The sequence below is a fragment of the Oncorhynchus mykiss genome, chromosome 18 (assembly GCF_057628025.1).
Source record: "Oncorhynchus mykiss isolate SJ-2025 chromosome 18, ASM5762802v1, whole genome shotgun sequence".
NCBI lineage: Eukaryota > Metazoa > Chordata > Actinopteri > Salmoniformes > Salmonidae > Oncorhynchus > Oncorhynchus mykiss.
In genome coordinates this window covers 79,806,115-79,826,074 of record NC_143039.1, presented here as the reverse complement: position 1 = coordinate 79,826,074, position 19,960 = coordinate 79,806,115, and the positions used below count along the sequence as shown (strand labels likewise).

Here is a 19,960-nt window from a genome sequence, read left to right as displayed (position 1 = left end):
TTGGTTAATGAGAGTTATTTGGACCAATTCTCAGTGCCTGGTCTGAGTTGGTAACTGAGAGTTAGTTGGGCCCATTCTGACAGCCTGGTCTGAGTTGGTTACTGAGAGTTAGTTGGACCCATTCTGAGTGCCTGGTCTGAGTTGGTTACTGAGAGTTAGTTGGACCCATTCCGAGTGACTGATCTGAGTTGGTTACTGATAGGACCCATTCTGACAGCCTGGTCTGAGTTGGTTACTGAAAGTTATTTGGACCCATTCTGACAGCCTGGTCTGAGTTGGTTACTGAGAGTTAGTTGGACCCATTCTGACAGCCTGATCTGAGTTGGTTACTGATAGGACCCATTCTGAGTGCCTGGTCTGAGTTGGTTACTGATACGACCCATTCTGAGTGCCTGGGCTGAGTTGGTTACTGAGAGTTAGTTGTACCCATTCTGAGTGCCTGGTCTGTGTTGGTTACTGAGAGTGAGTTGGACCCATTCTGAGTGCCTGGTCTGAGTTGTTTACTGAGAGTTAGTTGGACCCATTCTGACAGCCTGGTCTGAGTTGGTTACTGAGAGTTAGTTGGACCCATTCTCAGTGCCTGGTCTGAGTTGTTTACTGAGAGTTAGTTGGACCCATTCTGAGCGCCTGGTCTGAGTTGGTTATCCATAGGACCCATTTTTAGTGCCTGGTCTGAGTTGGTTACTAATAGGACCCATTCTGAGTGCCTGGTCTGAGTTGGTTACTGATAGGACCCATTCTGAGTGCCTGGTCTGAGTTGGTTAATGAGAGTTATTTGGACCCATTCTGAGTGCCTGGTCTGAGTTGGTTACTGATACGACCCATTCTGAGTGCCTGGTCTGAGTTGGTTACGGAGAGTTAGTTGGACCCATTATGACAGCCTGGTCTGAGTTGGTTACTGATAGGACCCATTCTGAGTGCCTGGTCTGAGTTGGTTAATGAGAGTTATTTGGACCCATTCTGAGTGCCTGGTCTGAGTTGGTTACTGATACGACCCATTCTGAGTGCCTGGTCTGAGTTGGTTACGGAGAGTTAGTTGGACCCATTCTGAGTGCCTGGTCTGAGTTGTTTACTGAGAGTTAGTTGGACCCATTCTGACAGCCTGGTCTGAGTTGGTTACTGAGAGTTAGTTGGACCCATTCTCAGTGCCTGGTCTGAGTTGTTTACTGAGAGTTAGTTGGACCCATTCTGAGCGCCTGGTCTGAGTTGGTTACCCATAGGACCCATTTTTAGTGCCTGGTCTGAGTTGGTTACTAATAGGACCCATTCTGAGTGCCTGGTCTGAGTTGGTTACTGATAGGACCCATTCTGAGTGCCTGGTCTGAGTTGGTTACTGAGATTTAGTTGGACCCATTGTGAGTGACTAGTCTGAGTTGGTTACTGATAGGACCCATTCTGAGTGCCTGGTCTGAGTTGTTTACTGAGAGTTAGTTGGACCCATCCTGAGTGCCTGGCCTGAGTTGGTTACTGAGAGTTAGTTGGACCCATTCTGAGTGACTGGTCTGAGTTGGTTACTGAGATCTAGTAGGACCCATTCTTAGTGCCTGGACTGAGTTGGGTACTGATAGGACCCATTCTGAGTGCCTGGTCTGAGTTGGTTACTGATAGGACCCATTCTGACAGCCTGGTCTGAGTTGGTTACTGAGAGTTAGTAGGACCCATTCTGAGTGCCTGGTCTGAGTTGGTTACTAAGAGTTAGTAGGACCCATTCTTAGTGCCTGGACTGAGTTGGGTACTGATAGGACCCATTCTGACAGCCTGGTCTGAGTTGGTTACTGAGAGTGAGTTGGACCCATTCTGAGTGCCTGGTCTGAGTTGGTCACAGAGGTAGTTGGACCCATTCTGAGTGACTGGTCTGAGTTGGTTACTGATAGGACCCATTCTGAGTGCCTGGTCTGAGTTGTTTACTGAGAGTTAGTTGGACCCATCCTGAGTGCCTGGCCTGAGTTGGTTACTGAGAGTTAGTTGGACCCATTCTGAGTGACTGGTCTGAGTTGGTTACTGAGATCTAGTAGGACCCATTCTTAGTGCCTGGACTGAGTTGGTTACTGATAGGACCCATTCTGACAGCCTGGTCTGAGTTGGTTACTGAGAGTTAGTTGGACCCATCCTGAGTGCCTGGCCTGAGTTGGTTACTGAGAGTTAGTTGGACCCATTCTGAGTGACTGGTCTGAGTTGGTTACTGATATCTAGTAGGACCCATTCTTAGTGACTGGTCTGAGTTGGTTACTGAGATCTAGTCGGACCCATTCTTAGTCCCTGTACTGAGTTGGTTACTGATAGGACCCATTCTGACAGCCTGGTCTGAGTTGGTTCTGAGAGGTAGTTCGACCCATCCTGAGTGCCTGGACTGAGTTGGTTACTGATAGGACCCATTCTGAGCGCCTGGTCTGAGTTGGTTACTGATAGGACCCATTCTGAGTGCCTGGTCTGAGTTGGTTACTGAGAGTTAGTTGGACCCATTCTGACAGCCTGGTCTGAGTTGGTTACTGATAGGACCCATTCTGAGTGCCTGGTCTGAGTTGGTTACTGATAGGACCCATTCTGAGTGCCTGGTCTGAGTTGGTTACTGATAGGACCCATTCTGACAGCCTGGTCTGAGTTGGTTACTGAGAGTTAGTAGGACCCATTCTGAGTGCCTGGTCTGAGTTGGTTACTAAGAGTTAGTAGGACCCATTCTGAGTGCCTGGTCTGAGTTGGTTACTGATAGGACCCATTCTGACAGCCTGGTCTGAGTTGGTTACTGAGAGTTAGTTGGACCCATTCTGAGTGCCTGGTCTGAGTTGGTTACTGATAGGACCCATTCTGAGTGCCTGGTCTGAGTTGGTTACTGAGAGTTAGTTGGACCCATTCTGAGTGACTGGTCTGAGTTGGTTACTAATAGGACCCATTCTGAGTACCTGGTCTAAGTTGGTTACTGACAGGACCCATTCTGAGTGCCTGGTCTGAGTTGGTTACTGATAGGACCCATTCTGAATGCCTGGTCTGAGTTTGTTACTGAGAGTTAGTTGGACCCATTCTGAGTGACTGGTCTGAGTTGGTTACTGAGAGTTAGTTGGACCCATTCTGACAGCCTGGTCTGAGTTGGTTACTGAGATCTAGTAGGACCCATTCTTAGTGCCTGGACTGAGTTGGTTACTGATAGGACCCATTCTGACAGCCTGGTCTGAGTTGGTTACTGAGAGTTAGTAGGACCCATTCTGAGTGCCTGGTCTGAGTTGGTTACTAAGAGTTAGTAGGACCCATTCTGAGTGCCTGGTCTGAGTTGGTTACTGAGAGGTAGTTGGACCCATCCTGAGTGCCTGGCCTGAGTTGGTTACTGATAGGACCCATTATGAGCGCCTGGTCTGAGTTGGTTACTGATAGGACCCATTCTGACAGCCTGGTCTGAGTTGGTTACTGAGAGTTAGTAGGACCCATTCTGAGTGCCTGGTCTGAGTTGGTTACTAAGAGTTAGTAGGACCCATTCTGAGTGCCTGGTCTGAGTTGGTAACTGAGAGTTAGTTGGACCCATTCTGAGTGCCTGGTCTGAGTTGGTTACTGAGAGGTAGTTGGACCCATCCTGAGTGCCTGGCCTGAGTTGGTTACTGATAGGAACCATTATGAGCGCCTGGTCTGAGTTGGTTACTGATAGGACCCATTCTGAGTGCCTGGTTTGAGTTGGTTACTGATAGGACCCATTCTGACAGCCTGGTCTGAGTTGGTTACTGATAGGACCCATTCTGACAGCCTGGTCTGAGTTGGTTACTGATAGGACCCATTCTGACAGCCTGGTCTGAGTTGGTTACTGATAGGACCCATTCTGAGTGCCTGGTCTGAGTTGGTTACTGATAAGGACCCATTCTGACAGCCTGGTCTGAGTTAGTTACTGAGAGTTAGTAGGACCCATTCTGAGTGCCTGGTCTGAGTTGGTTACTAAGAGTTAGTAGGACCCATTCTGAGTGCCTGGTCTGAGTTGGTTACTGAGAGTTAGTTGGACCCAGTCTGACAGCCTGGTCTGAGTTGGTTACTGAGAGTTAGTTGGACCCATTCTGAGTGCCTGGTCTGAGTTGGTTACTGATACGACCCATTCTGAGTGCCTGGTCTGAGTTGGTTACTGAGAGTTAGTAGGACCCATTCTGAGCGCCTGGTCTGAGTTGGGTACTGACAGGACCCATTCTGAGTGCCTGGTCTGAGTTGGTTACTGAGATTTAGTTGGACCCATTCTGACAGCCTGGTCTGAGTTGGTTAATGATAGGACCCATTCTGAGTGCCTGGTCTGAGTTGGTTAATGAGAGTTATTTGGACCAATTCTCAGTGCCTGGTCTGAGTTGGTAACTGAGAGTTAGTTGGGCCCATTCTGACAGCCTGGTCTGAGTTGGTTACTGAGAGTTAGTTGGACCCATTCTGAGTGCCTGGTCTGAGTTGGTTACTGAGAGTTAGTTGGACCCATTCCGAGTGACTGATCTGAGTTGGTTACTGATAGGACCCATTCTGAGTGCCTGGTCTGAGTTGGTTACTGATACGACCCATTCTGAGTGCCTGGGCTGAGTTGGTTACTGAGAGTTAGTTGTACCCATTCTGAGTGCCTGGTCTGTGTTGGTTACTGAGAGTGAGTTGGACCCATTCTGAGTGCCTGGTCTGAGTTGTTTACTGAGAGTTAGTTGGACCCATTCTGACAGCCTGGTCTGAGTTGGTTACTGAGAGTTAGTTGGACCCATTCTCAGTGCCTGGTCTGAGTTGTTTACTGAGAGTTAGTTGGACCCATTCTGAGCGCCTGGTCTGAGTTGGTTATCCATAGGACCCATTTTTAGTGCCTGGTCTGAGTTGGTTACTAATAGGACCCATTCTGAGTGCCTGGTCTGAGTTGGTTACTGATAGGACCCATTCTGAGTGCCTGGTCTGAGTTGGTTAATGAGAGTTATTTGGACCCATTCTGAGTGCCTGGTCTGAGTTGGTTACTGATACGACCCATTCTGAGTGCCTGGTCTGAGTTGGTTACGGAGAGTTAGTTGGACCCATTATGACAGCCTGGTCTGAGTTGGTTACTGATAGGACCCATTCTGAGTGCCTGGTCTGAGTTGGTTAATGAGAGTTATTTGGACCCATTCTGAGTGCCTGGTCTGAGTTGGTTACTGATACGACCCATTCTGAGTGCCTGGTCTGAGTTGGTTACGGAGAGTTAGTTGGACCCATTCTGAGTGCCTGGTCTGAGTTGTTTACTGAGAGTTAGTTGGACCCATTCTGACAGCCTGGTCTGAGTTGGTTACTGAGAGTTAGTTGGACCCATTCTCAGTGCCTGGTCTGAGTTGTTTACTGAGAGTTAGTTGGACCCATTCTGAGCGCCTGGTCTGAGTTGGTTACCCATAGGACCCATTTTTAGTGCCTGGTCTGAGTTGGTTACTAATAGGACCCATTCTGAGTGCCTGGTCTGAGTTGGTTACTGATAGGACCCATTCTGAGTGCCTGGTCTGAGTTGGTTACTGAGATTTAGTTGGACCCATTGTGAGTGACTAGTCTGAGTTGGTTACTGATAGGACCCATTCTGAGTGCCTGGTCTGAGTTGTTTACTGAGAGTTAGTTGGACCCATCCTGAGTGCCTGGCCTGAGTTGGTTACTGAGAGTTAGTTGGACCCATTCTGAGTGACTGGTCTGAGTTGGTTACTGAGATCTAGTAGGACCCATTCTTAGTGCCTGGACTGAGTTGGGTACTGATAGGACCCATTCTGAGTGCCTGGTCTGAGTTGGTTACTGATAGGACCCATTCTGACAGCCTGGTCTGAGTTGGTTACTGAGAGTTAGTAGGACCCATTCTGAGTGCCTGGTCTGAGTTGGTTACTAAGAGTTAGTAGGACCCATTCTTAGTGCCTGGACTGAGTTGGGTACTGATAGGACCCATTCTGACAGCCTGGTCTGAGTTGGTTACTGAGAGTGAGTTGGACCTATTCTGAGTGCCTGGTCTGAGTTGGTTACAGATAGGACCCATTCTGAGTGCCTGGTCTGAGTTGATTACTGAGAGTTAGTTGGACCCATTCTGAGTGACTGGTCTGAGTTGTTTACTGAGAGTTAGTTGGACCCATTCTGACAGCCTGGTCTGAGTTGGTTACTGAGAGTTAGTTGGACCCATTCTCAGTGCCTGGTCTGAGTTGTTTACTGAGAGTTAGTTGGACCCATTCTGAGCGCCTGGTCTGAGTTGGTTACCCATAGGACCCATTTTTAGTGCCTGGTCTGAGTTGGTTACTAATAGGACCCATTCTGAGTGCCTGGTCTGAGTTGGTTACTGATAGGACCCATTCTGAGTGCCTGGTCTGAGTTGGTTACTGAGATTTAGTTGGACCCATTGTGAGTGACTAGTCTGAGTTGGTTACTGATAGGACCCATTCTGAGTGCCTGGTCTGAGTTGTTTACTGAGAGTTAGTTGGACCCATCCTGAGTGCCTGGCCTGAGTTGGTTACTGAGATCTAGTAGGACCCATTCTTAGTGCCTGGACTGAGTTGGGTACTGATAGGACCCATTCTGAGTGCCTGGTCTGAGTTGGTTACTGATAGGACCCATTCTGACAGCCTGGTCTGAGTTGGTTACTGAGAGTTAGTAGGACCCATTCTGAGTGCCTGGTCTGAGTTGGTTACTAAGAGTTAGTAGGACCCATTCTTAGTGCCTGGACTGAGTTGGGTACTGATAGGACCCATTCTGACAGCCTGGTCTGAGTTGGTTACTGAGAGTGAGTTGGACCTATTCTGAGTGCCTGGTCTGAGTTGGTTACTGATAGGACCCATTCTGAGTGCCTGGTCTGAGTTGATTACTGAGAGTTAGTTGGACCCATTCTGAGTGACTGGTCTGAGTTGGTTACTAATAGGACCCATTCTGAGTGCCTGGTCTGAGTTGGTTACTGATAGGACCCATTCTGAGTGCCTGGTCTGAGTTGGTTACTGATGGGACCCATTCTGACAGCCTGGTCTGAGTTGGTTACTGAGAGTTAGTAGGACCCATTCTGAGTGCCTGGTCTGAGTTGGTTACTAAGAGTTAGTAGGACCCATTCTTAGTGCCTGGTCTGAGTTGGTTACTGATACGACCCATTCTGACAGCCTGGTCTGAGTTGGTTACTGAGAGTTAGTTGGACCCATTCTGACAGCCTGGTCTGAGTTGTTTACTGAGAGTTAGATGGACCCATTCTCAGTGCCTGGTCTGAGTTGTTTACTGAGAGTTAGTTGGACCCATTCTGAGCGCCTGGTCTGAGTTGGTTACCCATAGGACCCATTTTTAGTGCCTGGTCTGAGTTGGTTACTAAGAGTTAGTAGGACCCATTCTGAGTGCCTGGTCTGAGTTGGTTACTGATAGGACCCATTCTGAGTGCCTGGTCTGAGTTGGTTACTGAGAGTTAGTAGGACCCATTCTGAGTGCCTGGTCTGAGTTGGTTACTGATAGGACCCATTCTGAGTGCCTGGTCTGAGTTGGTTACTGAGAGTTAGTTGGACCCATTCTGAGTGACTGGTCTAAGATGGTTACTGATAGGACCCATTCTGAGTGCCTGGTCTGAGTTGTTTACTGAGAGTTAGTTGGACCCATCCTGAGTGCCTGGCCTGAGTTGGTTACTGAGAGTTAGTTGGACCCATTCTGAGTGACTGGTCTGAGTTGGTTACTGAGATCTAGTAGGACCCATTCTTAGTGCCTGGACTGATTTGGGTACTGATAGGACCCATTCTGAGTGCCTGGTCTGAGTTGGTTACTGATAGGACCCATTCTGACAGCCTGGTCTGAGTTGGTTACTGAGAGTTAGTAGGACCCATTCTGAGTGCCTGGTCTGAGTTGGTTACTAAGAGTTAGTAGGACCCATTCTTAGTGCCTGGACTGAGTTGGGTACTGATAGGACCCATTCTGACAGCCTGGTCTGAGTTGGTTACTGAGAGTGAGTTGGACCTATTCTGAGTGCCTGGTCTGAGTTGGTTACTGATAGGACCCATTCTGAGTGCCTGGTCTGAGTTGATTACTGAGAGTTAGTTGGACCCATTCTGAGTGACTGGTCTGAGTTGGTTACTAATAGGACCCATTCTGAGTGCCTGGTCTGAGTTGGTTACTGATAGGACCCATTCTGAGTGCCTGGTCTGAGTTGGTTACTGATGGGACCCATTCTGACAGCCTGGTCTGAGTTGGTTACTGAGAGTTAGTAGGACCCATTCTGAGTGCCTGGTCTGAGTTGGTTACTAAGAGTTAGTAGGACCCATTCTTAGTGCCTGGTCTGAGTTGGTTACTGATACGACCCATTCTGACAGCCTGGTCTGAGTTGGTTACTGAGAGTTAGTTGGACCCATTCTGACAGCCTGGTCTGAGTTGTTTACTGAGAGTTAGATGGACCCATTCTCAGTGCCTGGTCTGAGTTGTTTACTGAGAGTTAGTTGGACCCATTCTGAGCGCCTGGTCTGAGTTGGTTACCCATAGGACCCATTTTTAGTGCCTGGTCTGAGTTGGTTACTAAGAGTTAGTAGGACCCATTCTGAGTGCCTGGTCTGAGTTGGTTACTGATAGGACCCATTCTGAGTGCCTGGTCTGAGTTGGTTACTGAGAGTTAGTTGGACCCATTCTGAGTGACTGGTCTGAGTTGGTTACTGATAGGACCCATTCTGAGTGCCTGGTCTGAGTTGTTTACTGAGAGTTAGTTGGACCCATCCTGAGTGCCTGGCCTGAGTTGGTTACTGAGAGTTAGTTGGACCCATTCTGAGTGACTGGTCTGAGTTGGTTACTGAGATCTAGTAGGACCCATTCTTAGTGCCTGGACTGAGTTGGTTACTGATAGGACCCATTCTGACAGCCTGGTCTGAGTTGGTTACTGAGAGGTAGTTGGACCCATCCTGAGTGCCTGGCCTGAGTTGGTTACTGATAGGACCCATTCTGAGTGCCTGGTCTGAGTTGGTTACTGATAGGACCCATTCTGACAGCCTGGTCTGAGTTGGTTACTGAGAGTTAGTAGGACCCATTCTGAGTGCCTGGTCTGAGTTGGTTACTAAGAGTTAGTAGGACCCATTCTTAGTGCCTGGACTGAGTTGCTTACTGATAGGACCCATTCTGACAGCCTGGTCTGAGTTGGTTACTGAGAGTTAGTTGGACCCATTCTGAGTGCCTGGTCTGAGTTGGTTACTGATAGGACCCATTCTGAGTGCCTGGTCTGAGTTGGTTACTGAGAGTTAGTTGGACCCATTCTGAGTGACTGGTCTGAGTTGGTTACTGAGAGTTAGTTGGACCCATTCTGAGTGACTGGTCTAAGATGTTTACTGATAGGACCCATTCTGAGTGCCTGGTCTGAGTTGTTTACTGAGAGTTAGTTGGACCCATCCTGAGTGCCTGGCCTGAGTTGGTTACTGAGAGTTAGTTGGACCCATTCTGAGTGACTGGTCTGAGTTGGTTACTGAGATCTAGTAGGACCCATTCTTAGTGCCTGGACTGATTTGGGTACTGATAGGACCCATTCTGAGTGCCTGGTCTGAGTTGGTTACTGATAGGACCCATTCTGACAGCCTGGTCTGAGTTGGTTACTGAGAGTTAGTAGGACCCATTCTGAGTGCCTGGTCTGAGTTGGTTACTAAGAGTTAGTAGGACCCATTCTTAGTGCCTGGACTGAGTTGGGTACTGATAGGACCCATTCTGACAGCCTGGTCTGAGTTGGTTACTGAGAGTGAGTTGGACCTATTCTGAGTGCCTGGTCTGAGTTGGTTACTGATAGGACCCATTCTGAGTGCCTGGTCTGAGTTGATTACTGAGAGTTAGTTGGACCAATTCTGAGTGACTGGTCTGAGTTGGTTACTAATAGGACCCATTCTGAGTGCCTGGTCTGAGTTGGTTACTGATAGGACCCATTCTGAGTGCCTGGTCTGAGTTGGTTACTGATGGGACCCATTCTGACAGCCTGGTCTGAGTTGGTTACTGAGAGTTAGTAGGACCCATTCTGAGTGCCTGGTCTGAGTTGGTTACTAAGAGTTAGTAGGACCCATTCTTAGTGCCTGGTCTGAGTTGGTTACTGATACGACCCATTCTGACAGCCTGGTCTGAGTTGGTTACTGAGAGTTAGTTGGACCCATTCTGACAGCCTGGTCTGAGTTGTTTACTGAGAGTTAGATGGACCCATTCTCAGTGCCTGGTCTGAGTTGTTTACTGAGAGTTAGTTGGACCCATTCTGAGCGCCTGGTCTGAGTTGGTTACCCATAGGACCCATTTTTAGTGCCTGGTCTGAGTTGGTTACTAAGAGTTAGTAGGACCCATTCTGAGTGCCTGGTCTGAGTTGGTTACTGATAGGACCCATTCTGAGTGCCTGGTCTGAGTTGGTTACTGAGAGTTAGTTGGACCCATTCTGAGTGACTGGTCTGAGTTGGTTACTGATAGGACCCATTCTGAGTGCCTGGTCTGAGTTGTTTACTGAGAGTTAGTTGGACCCATCCTGAGTGCCTGGCCTGAGTTGGTTACTGAGAGTTAGTTGGACCCATTCTGAGTGACTGGTCTGAGTTGGTTACTGAGATCTAGTAGGACCCATTCTTAGTGCCTGGACTGAGTTGGTTACTGATAGGACCCATTCTGACAGCCTGGTCTGAGTTGGTTACTGAGAGGTAGTTGGACCCATCCTGAGTGCCTGGCCTGAGTTGGTTACTGATAGGACCCATTCTGAGTGCCTGGTCTGAGTTGGTTACTGATAGGACCCATTCTGACAGCCTGGTCTGAGTTGGTTACTGAGAGTTAGTAGGACCCATTCTGAGTGCCTGGTCTGAGTTGGTTACTAAGAGTTAGTAGGACCCATTCTTAGTGCCTGGACTGAGTTGCTTACTGATAGGACCCATTCTGACAGCCTGGTCTGAGTTGGTTACTGAGAGTTAGTTGGACCCATTCTGAGTGCCTGGTCTGAGTTGGTTACTGATAGGACCCATTCTGAGTGCCTGGTCTGAGTTGGTTACTGAGAGTTAGTTGGACCCATTCTGAGTGACTGGTCTGAGTTGGTTACTAATAGGACCCATTCTGACAGCCTGGTCTGAGTTGGTTACTGAGAGTTAGTAGGACCCATTCTGAGTGCCTGGTCTGAGTTGGTTACTAAGAGTTAGTAGGACCCATTCTTAGTGCCTGGTCTGAGTTGGTTACTGATACGACCCATTCTGACAGCCTGGTCTGAGTTGGTTACTGAGAGTTAGTTGGACCCATTCTGACAGCCTGGTCTGAGTTGTTTACTGAGAGTTAGTTGGACCCATTCTCAGTGCCTGGTCTGAGTTGTTTACTGAGAGTTAGTTGGACCCATTCTGACAGCCTGGTCTGAGTTGTTTACTGAGAGTTAGTTGGACCCATTCTCAGTGCCTGGTCTGAGTTGTTTACTGAGAGTTAGTTGGACCCATTCTGAGTGCCTGGTCTGAGTTGGTTACTGAGAGTTAGTTGGACCCATTCTGAGTGCCTGGTCTGAGTTGGTTACTGAGAGTTAGTAGGACCCATTCTGAGTGCCTGGTCTGAGTTGGTTACTGATAGGACCCATTCTGAGTGCCTGGTCTGAGTTTGTTACTGAGAGTTAGTTGGAACCATTCTGAGTGACTGGTCTGAGTTGGTTACTGATAGGACCCATTCTGAGTGCCTGGTCTGAGTTGTTTAGTGAGAGTTAGTTGGACCCATCCTGAGTGCCTGGCCTGAGTTGGTTACTGAGAGTTAGTTGGACCCATTCTGAGTGACTGGTCTGAGTTGGTTACTGAGATCTAGTAGGACCCATTCTTAGTGCCTGGACTGAGTTGGTTACTGATAGGACCCATTCTGACAGCCTGGTCTGAGTTGGTTACTGAGAGGTAGTTGGACCGATCCTGAGTGCCTGGCCTGAGTTGGTTACTGATAGGACCCATTCTGAGTGCCTGGTCTGAGTTGGTTACTGATAGGACCCATTCTGACAGCCTGGTCTGAGTTGGTTACTGAGAGTTAGTAGGACCCATTCTGAGTGCCTGGTCTGAGTTGGTTACTAAGAGTTAGTAGGACCCATTCTTAGTGCCTGGACTGAGTTGGTTACTGATAGGACCCATTCTGAGTGCCTGGTCTGAGTTGGTTACTGAGAGTTAGTTGGACCCATTCTGAGTGACTGGTCTGAGTTGGTTACTAATAGGACCCATTCTGAGTGCCTGGTCTGAGTTGGTTACTGATAGGACCCATTCTGAGTGCCTGGTCTGAGTTGGTTACTGAGATCTAGTAGGACCCATTCTAAGTGCCTGGACTGAGTTGGTTACTGATCGGACCCATTCTGACAGCCTGGTCTGAGTTGGTTACTGAGAGATAGTTGGACCCATTCTGAGTGCCTGGTCTGAGTTGGTTACTGAGAGGTAGTTGGACCCATCCTGAGTGCCTGGCCTGAGTTGGTTACTGATAGGACCCATTCTGAGCGCCTGGTCTGAGTTGGTTACTGAGAGTTAGTTGGACCCATTCTGACAGCCTGGTCTGAGTTGGTTACTGATAGGACCCCTTCTGAGTGCCTGGTCTGAGTTGGTTACTGATAGGACCCATTCTGAGTGCCTGGTCTGAGTTGGTTACTGATAGGACCCATTCTGAGTGCCTGGTCTGAGTTGGTTACTGAGAGTTAGTTGGACCCATTCTGAGTGACTGGTCTGAGTTGGTTACTGAGATCTAGTAGGACCCATTCTTAATGCCTGGACTGAGTTGGTTACTGATAGGACCCATTCTGACAGCCTGGTCTGAGTTGGTTACTGAGAGTTAGTTGGACCCATTCTGAGTGCCTGGTCTGAGTTGGTTACTGAGAGGTATTTGGACCCATCCTGAGTGCCTGGCCTGAGTTGGTTACTAATAGGACCCATTCTCAGCACCAGGTCTGAGTTGGTTACTGATAGGACCCATTCTGAGTGCCTGGTCTGAGTTGGTTACTGAGAGTTAGTTGGACCCATTCTGACAGCCTGGTCTGAGTTGGTTACTGATAGGACCCATTCTGAGTGCCTGGTCTGAGTTGGTTACTGATTGGACCCATTCTGAGTGCCTGGTCTGAGTTGGTTACTGATAGGACCCATTCTGACAGCCTGGTCTGAGTTGGTTACTGAGAGTTAGTAGGACCCATTCTGAGTGCCTGGTCTGAGTTGGTTACTAAGAGTTCGTAGGACCCATTCTGAGTGCCTGGTCTGAGTTGGTTACTGAGAGTTAGTTGGACCCATTCTGAGTGCCTGGTCTGAGTTGGTTACTGAGAGTTAGTTGGACCCATTTTTAGTGCCTGGTCTGAGTTGGTTACTGATATGACCCTTTCTGAGCGCCTGGTCTGAGTTGGTTACCGATAGGATCCATTTTTAGTGCCTGGTCTGAGTTGGTTACTGATAGGACCCATTCTGAGTGCCTGGTCTGAGTTGGTTACTGATAGGACCCTTTCTGAGCGCCTGGTCTGAGTTGGTTACCGATAGGATCCATTTTTAGTGCCTGGTCTGAGTTGGTTACTGATAGGACCCATTCTGAGTGCCTGGTCTGAGTTGGTTACTGAGAGTTAGTTGGACCCATTCTGAGTGCCTGGTCTGAGTTGGTTACTGAGAGTTAGTTGGACCCATTCTGACAGCCTGGTCTGAGTTGGTTACTGAGAGTTAGTTGGACCCATTCTCAGTGCCTGGTCTGAGTTGTTTACTGAGAGTTAGTTGGACCCATTCTGAGCGCCTGGTCTGAGTTGGTTACCGATAGGACCCATTTTTAGTCCCTGGTCTGAGTTGGTTACTGATAGGACCCATTCTGAGTGCCTGGTCTGAGTTGGTTACTGATAGGACCCATTCTGAGTGCCTGGTCTGAGTTGGTTGCTGATAGGACCCATTCTGAGTGCCTGGTCTGAGTTGGTTACTGAGAGTTAGTTGGACCCATTCTGAGTGACTGGTCTGAGTTGGTTACTGAGATCTAGTAGGACCCATTCTTAGTGCCTGGACTGAGTTGGTTACTGATAGGACCCATTCTGACAGCCTGGTCTGAGTTGGTAACTGAGAGTTAGTTGGACCCATTCTGAGTGCCTGGTCTGAGTTGGTTCCTGAGAGGTAGTTAGACCCATCCTGAGTGCCTGGCGTGAGTTGGTTACTGATAGGACCCATTCTGAGTGCCTGGTCTGAGTTGGTTACTGAGAGTTAGTTGGACCCATCCTGAGTGCCTGGCCTGAGTTGGTTACTGATAGGACCCATTCTGAGCGCCTGGTCTGAGTTGGTTACTGATAAGACCCATTCTGACAGCCTGGTCTGAGTTGGTTACTGATAGGACCCATTCTGAGTGCCTGGTCTGAGTTGGTTACTGATAAGACCCATTCAGAGTGCCTGGTCTGAGTTGGTTACTGATAGGACCCATTCTGGCAGCCTGGTCTGAGTTGGTTACTGAGAGTTAGTTGGACCCATCCTGAGTGCCTGGCCTGAGTTGGTTACTGATAGGACCCATTCTGACAGCCTGGTCTGAGTTGGTTACTGATAGGACCCATTCTGAGTGCCTGGTCTGAGTTGGTTACTGATAAGACCCATTCAGAGTGCCTGGTCTGAGTTGGTTACTGATAGGACCCATTCTGGCAGCCTGGTCTGAGTTGGTTACTGAGAGTTAGTTGGACCCATTCTGAGTGCCTGGTCTGAGTTGGTTACTGAGAGTTAGTTGGACCCATTCTGAGTGCCTGGTCTGAGTTGGTTACTGAAAGTTAGTTGGACCCATTCTCAGTGCCTGGTCTGAGTTGGTTACTGATACGACCCATTCTGAGTGCCTGGTCTGAGTTGGTTACTGAGAGTTAGTAGGACCCATTCTGAGCGCCTGGTCTGAGTTGGTTACTGACAGGACCCATTCGGAGCGCCTGGCTTGAGTTGGTTACTGAGAGTTAGTTGGACCCATTCTGACAGCCTGGTCTGAGTTGGTTACTGAGAGTTAGCTGGACCCATTCTGATTGCCTGGTCTGAGTTGGTTACTGAGAGTTAGTTGGACCCATTCTGATTGCCTGGTCTGAGTTGGTTACTGAGAGTTAGTTGGACCCATTCTGAGTGCGTGGTCTGAGTTGGTTCCTGAGAGTTAGCTGGACCCATTCTGAGTGCCTGGTCTGAGTTGGTTACTGAGAGTTAGTTGGGCCCATTCTGAGTGCCTGGTCTGAGTTGGTTACTGAGAGTTAGTTGGACCCATTCTGAGTGCCTGGTCTGAGTTGGTTCCTGAGAGTTAGCTGGACCCATTCTGAGTGCCTGGTCTGAGTTGGTTACTGAGAGTTAGTTGGACCCATTCTGAGTGCCTGGTCTGAGTTGGTTACTGAGAGTTAGCTGGACCCATTCTTACCTATGCAGGATGGCTGAGTGCCACTCCAGATGCCGTCATACTGACAGTATCGTCTTGCTGAACCCACCAACACCAAAGGAGGAGAGCAGGAGAAGGAGACAGAGGAGAGGTAGGTGAACCCACGGTCCTCTCTTCTTCCCTGGGCCGGGACTCCTGGGTCTCCACAGAACACAGCTAGAGGGGGTGGGATGGGGAGAGAGGGGGACGGGAGAGAGTTAGAGGAAGAAAGGGGAGGGGGAGGGGGAAGGGAGGGATGGGTGACAGAAGGGAGGAAAAGAAGGTGAGGGGGGAGGGAGGGAGGGATTGGTGGGGGAGATTGGTGAGTGAGGGAGTAAACGAGAAAGATAAATAGAGGGAGGGAGGGAGGGAGGGAGGGAGGGAGGGAGGGAGGGAGGGAGGGAGGGAGGGAGGGAGGGAGGGAGGGAGGGATGGAGGATATATGTAAGATAGGTTATTGTTTTCTATAGATTTCTCTCATTTTTTCCCGTTATCTATCATTATTTATAAAGCATTTTAACACAGCACTGACTATCCAATATGAAACCAATGTGTCTGAAATGTATGTATCATTGTGGCTACGCAATGTGTCTCTGGAACATGTCTGTGCAGTGCGTCTGTGGAATGATTCTATGGAATGTGTCTCTGGAATGTGTCTCTGAAATGTGTCTCTGGAGTGTGTCTGTGGAATGTGTCTGTTAAATGTGTCTCTGGAATGTGTCTCTGAAATGTGTCTCTGAAATGTGTCTCTGAAATGTGTCTCTGAAATGTGTCTCTGAAATGTGTCTCTGGAATGTGTCTCTGAAATGTGTCTCTGAAATGTGTCTCTGGAAGGTGTCTGTGGAATGTTTCTATGCAATGTGTCTCTGCAATGTGTCTCTGGAATGTGTCTCTGAAAGGTGTCTCTGGAATGTGTCTGTGGAATGTTTCTCTGGAATGTTTCTCTGGAATGTGTCTGTGGAATGTGTCTGTGGAATGTTTCTCTGGAATGTGTCAGTGGAATGTGTCTCTGGAATGTGTCTATGCAATGTGTTCGTGGAATGTTTCTCTGGATTATTTCTCTGGAATGTTTCTCTGGAATGTGTCTATGGAATGTTTCTCTGGAATGTTTCTCTGGAATGTGTCTGTGGAATGTTTCTCTGGAATGTTTCTCTGGAATGTGTCAGTGGAATATTGCTCTGGAATGTTTCTCTGGAATGTGTCTGTGGAATGTTTCTCTGGAATGTTTCTCTGGAATGTGTCTGTGGAATGTTTCTCTGGAATGTGTCTGTGGAATGTTTCTCTGGAATGTGTCTGTGGAATGTTTCTCTGGAATGTGTCAGTGGAATGTGTCTCTGGAATGTGTCTATGCAATGTGTCTGTGGAATGTTTCTCTGGAATATTTCTCTGGAATGTTTCTCTGGAATGTGTCAGTGGAATATTGCTCTGGAATGTTTCTCTGGAATGTGTCTGTGGAATGTTTCTCTGGAATGTTTCTCTGCAATGTGTCTGTGGAATGTTTCTCTGGAATGTGTCTGTGGAATGTTTCTCTGGAATGTGTCTGTGGAATGTTTTTCTGGAATGTGTCTGTGGAATGTTTCTCTGGAATGTGTCTGTGGAATGTTTCTCTGGAATGTTTCTGTGGAATGTTTCTGTGGAATGTGTCTGTGGAATGTGTCTGTGGAATGTTTCTCTGCAATGTTTCTATGGAATGTGTCTGTGGAATGTTTCTCTGGAATGTGTCTGTGGAATGTGTCTGTGGAATGTTTCTCTGCAATGTTTCTATGGAATGTGTCTGTGGAATGTTTCTCTGGAATGTGTCTGTGGAATGTTTCTGTGGAATGTGTCTGTGGAATGTGTCTGTGGAAGGTTTCTCTGCAATGTTTCTCTGGAATGTGTCTGTGGAATGTTTCTCTGGAATGTGTCTGTGGAATGTGTCTGTGGAATGTGTCTGTGGAATGTGGTCTGTGGAATGTGTCTGTGGAATATGTCTGTGGAATGTGTCTGTGGAATGTGTCTGCGGAATGTGTCTGTGGAATGTGGTCTGTGGAATGTGTCTCTGGAATGTGTCGGTGAAATGTGTCTGTTGAATGTGGTCTCTGCAATGTGTCTCTGCAATGTGTCTCTGCAATGTGTCTCTGCAATGTGTCTCTGGAATGTGTCTCTGCAATGTGTCTCTGCAATGTGTCTCTGCAATGTGTCTCTGCAATGTGTCTCTGTAATGTGTCTCTGCAATGTGTCTCTGCAATGTGTCTCTGGAATGTGTCTGTGGAATGTGTCTGTGGAACGTTTCTCTGGAATGTGTCTCTGCAATGTGTCTCTGCAATGTGTCTGTAGGATGTGTCTGTAGAATGTGTCTGTAGAATGTGTCTGTAGAATGTGTCTGTAGAATGTGTCTGTAGAATGTGTCTGTGGAATGTCTCTGTGGAATGTGTCTGTAGAATGTGTATGTAGAATGTGTCTGTAGAATGTGTCTGTAGAATGTGTCTGTAGAATGTGTCTGTAGAATGTGTCTGTAGAATTTGTCTGTAGAATGTGTCTGTGGAATGTCTCTGTGGAATGTGTTTGTAGAATGTGTATGTGGAATGTGGTCTGTGGAATTTGTCTGTGGAATGTCTGTGGAATGTGTCTCTGCAATGTGTCTCTGCAATGTGTCTCTGCAATGTGTCTCTGGAATGTGTCTCTGCAATGTGTCTCTGCAATGTGTCTCTGCAATGTGTCTCTGTAATGTGTCTCTGCAATGTGTCTCTGGAATGTGTCTGTGGAATGTGTCTGTGGAATGTTTCTCTGGAATGTGTCTCTGCAATGTGTCTCTGCAATGTGTCTCTGGAATGTGTCTGTAGGATGTGTCTGTAGAATGTGTCTGTGGAATGTCTCTGTAGAATGTGTCTGTGGAATGTGTCTGTAGAATGTGTCTGTAGAATGTGTCTGTAGAAAGTGTCTGTAGAATGTGTCTGTAGAATGTGTCTGTAGAATGTGTCTGTGGAATGTCTCTGTAGAATGTGTCTGTAGAATGTGTCTGTGGAATGTGTCTGTGGAATGTGTCTGTAGAATGTGTCTGTAGAATGTCTCTGTGGAATGTGTCTACAGAATGTGTCTGTAGAATGTGTCTGTGGAATATGTCTGTAGAATGTGTCTGTATAATGTGTCTGTAGAATGTCTCTGTGGAATGTCTCTGTAGAATGTGTCTGTAGAATGTGTCTGTGGAATGTGTCTGTAGAATGTGTCTGTAGAATGTCTCTGTAGAATGTGTCTGTAGAATGTGTATGTGGAATGTGTCTGTAGAATGTGTCTGTAGAATGTGTCTGTAGAATGTGTCTGTAGAATGTGTCTGTGGAATGTCTCTGTGGAATGTGTCTGTAGAATGTGTATGTGGAATGTGTCTGTAGAATGTGTCTGTAGAATGTGTCTGTAGAATGTGTCTGTAGAATGTGTCTGTGGAATGTCTCTGGAATGTGTCTGTAGAATGTGTCTGTGGAATGTCTCTGTGGAATGTGTCTGTAGAATGTGTCTGTAGAATGTGTCTGTAGAATGTGTCTGTAGAATGTGTCTGTAGAATGTGTCTGTAGAATGTGTCTGTGGAATGTCTCTGTGGAATGTGTCTGTAGAATGTGTATGTAGAATGTGTCTGTAGAATGTGTCTATAGAATGTTTCTGTAGAATGTGTCTGTAGAATGTGTCTGTAGAATGTCTCTGTGGAATGTGTCTGTAGAATGTGTATGTGGAATGTGTCTGTAGAATGTGTCTGTAGAATGTGTCTGTGGAATGTGTCTGTAGAATGTGTCTGTAGAATGTGTCTGTAGAATGTGTCTGTGGAATGTGTCTGTAGAATGTGTCTGTAGAATGTGTCTGTAGAATGTGTCTGTGGAATGTCTCTGTGGAATGTGTCTGTAGAATGTGTATGTAGAATGTGTCTGTAGAATGTGTCTATAGAATGTGTCTGTAGAATGTGTCTGTAGAATGTGTCTGTAGAATGTCTCTGTGGAATGTGTCTGTAGAATGTCTCTGTGGAATGTGTCTGTAGAATGTGTCTGTAGAATGTGTCTGTGGAATGTGTCTGTAGAATGTGTCTGTAGAATGTGTCTGTAGAATGTGTCTGTGGAATGTGTCTGTGGAATGTGTATGTGGAATGTGTATGTGGAATGTGTCTGTAGAATGTGTCTGTGGAATGTCTCTGTGGAATGTGTATGTAGAATGTGTCTGTGATATGTCTCTGTGGAATGTGTATGTAGAATGTGTCTGTAGAATGTGTCTGTAGAATGTGTCTGTAGAATGTCTCTGTGGAATGTGTCTGTAGAATGTGTCTGTAGAATGTGTCTGTAGAATGTGTCTGTGGAATGTGTCTGTAGAATGTGTCTGTAGAATGTGTCTGTAGAATGTGTCTGTGGAATGTGTCTGTAGAATGTGTATGTGGAATGTGTCTGTAGAATGTGTCTGTAGAATGTGTCTGCAGAATGTGTCTGTGGAATGTGTCTGTAGAATGTGTCTGTAGAATGTGTCTGTAGAATGTGTCTGTGGAATGTGTCTGTAGAATGTGTAAGTGGAATGTGTATGTGGAATGTGTATGTGGAATGTGTCTGTAGAATGTGTCTGTAGAATGTCTCTGTAGAATGTGTATGTGGAATGTGTATGTGGAATGTGTCTGTAGAATGTCTCTGTAGAATGTGTCTGTAGAATGTGTCTGTGGAATGTCTCTGTGGAATGTGTATATAGAATGTTTCTGTAGAATGTGTCTGTAGAATGTCTC

The 19,960-nt window shown here is 47.4% G+C and overlaps 1 protein-coding gene across 1 annotated transcript in view; it reads right to left on the bottom strand.

Moving 5' to 3' along the window:
- Positions 1 to 19,960, bottom strand: part of LOC110518582 (CUB and sushi domain-containing protein 2) — a 552,259-nt gene that overhangs the window by 46,722 nt on the left and 485,577 nt on the right. The window contains 1 exon segment of the mRNA XM_036953653.2: positions 15,238 to 15,411. Within this exon segment, the coding sequence (XP_036809548.2) occupies positions 15,238 to 15,411 (174 nt within the window).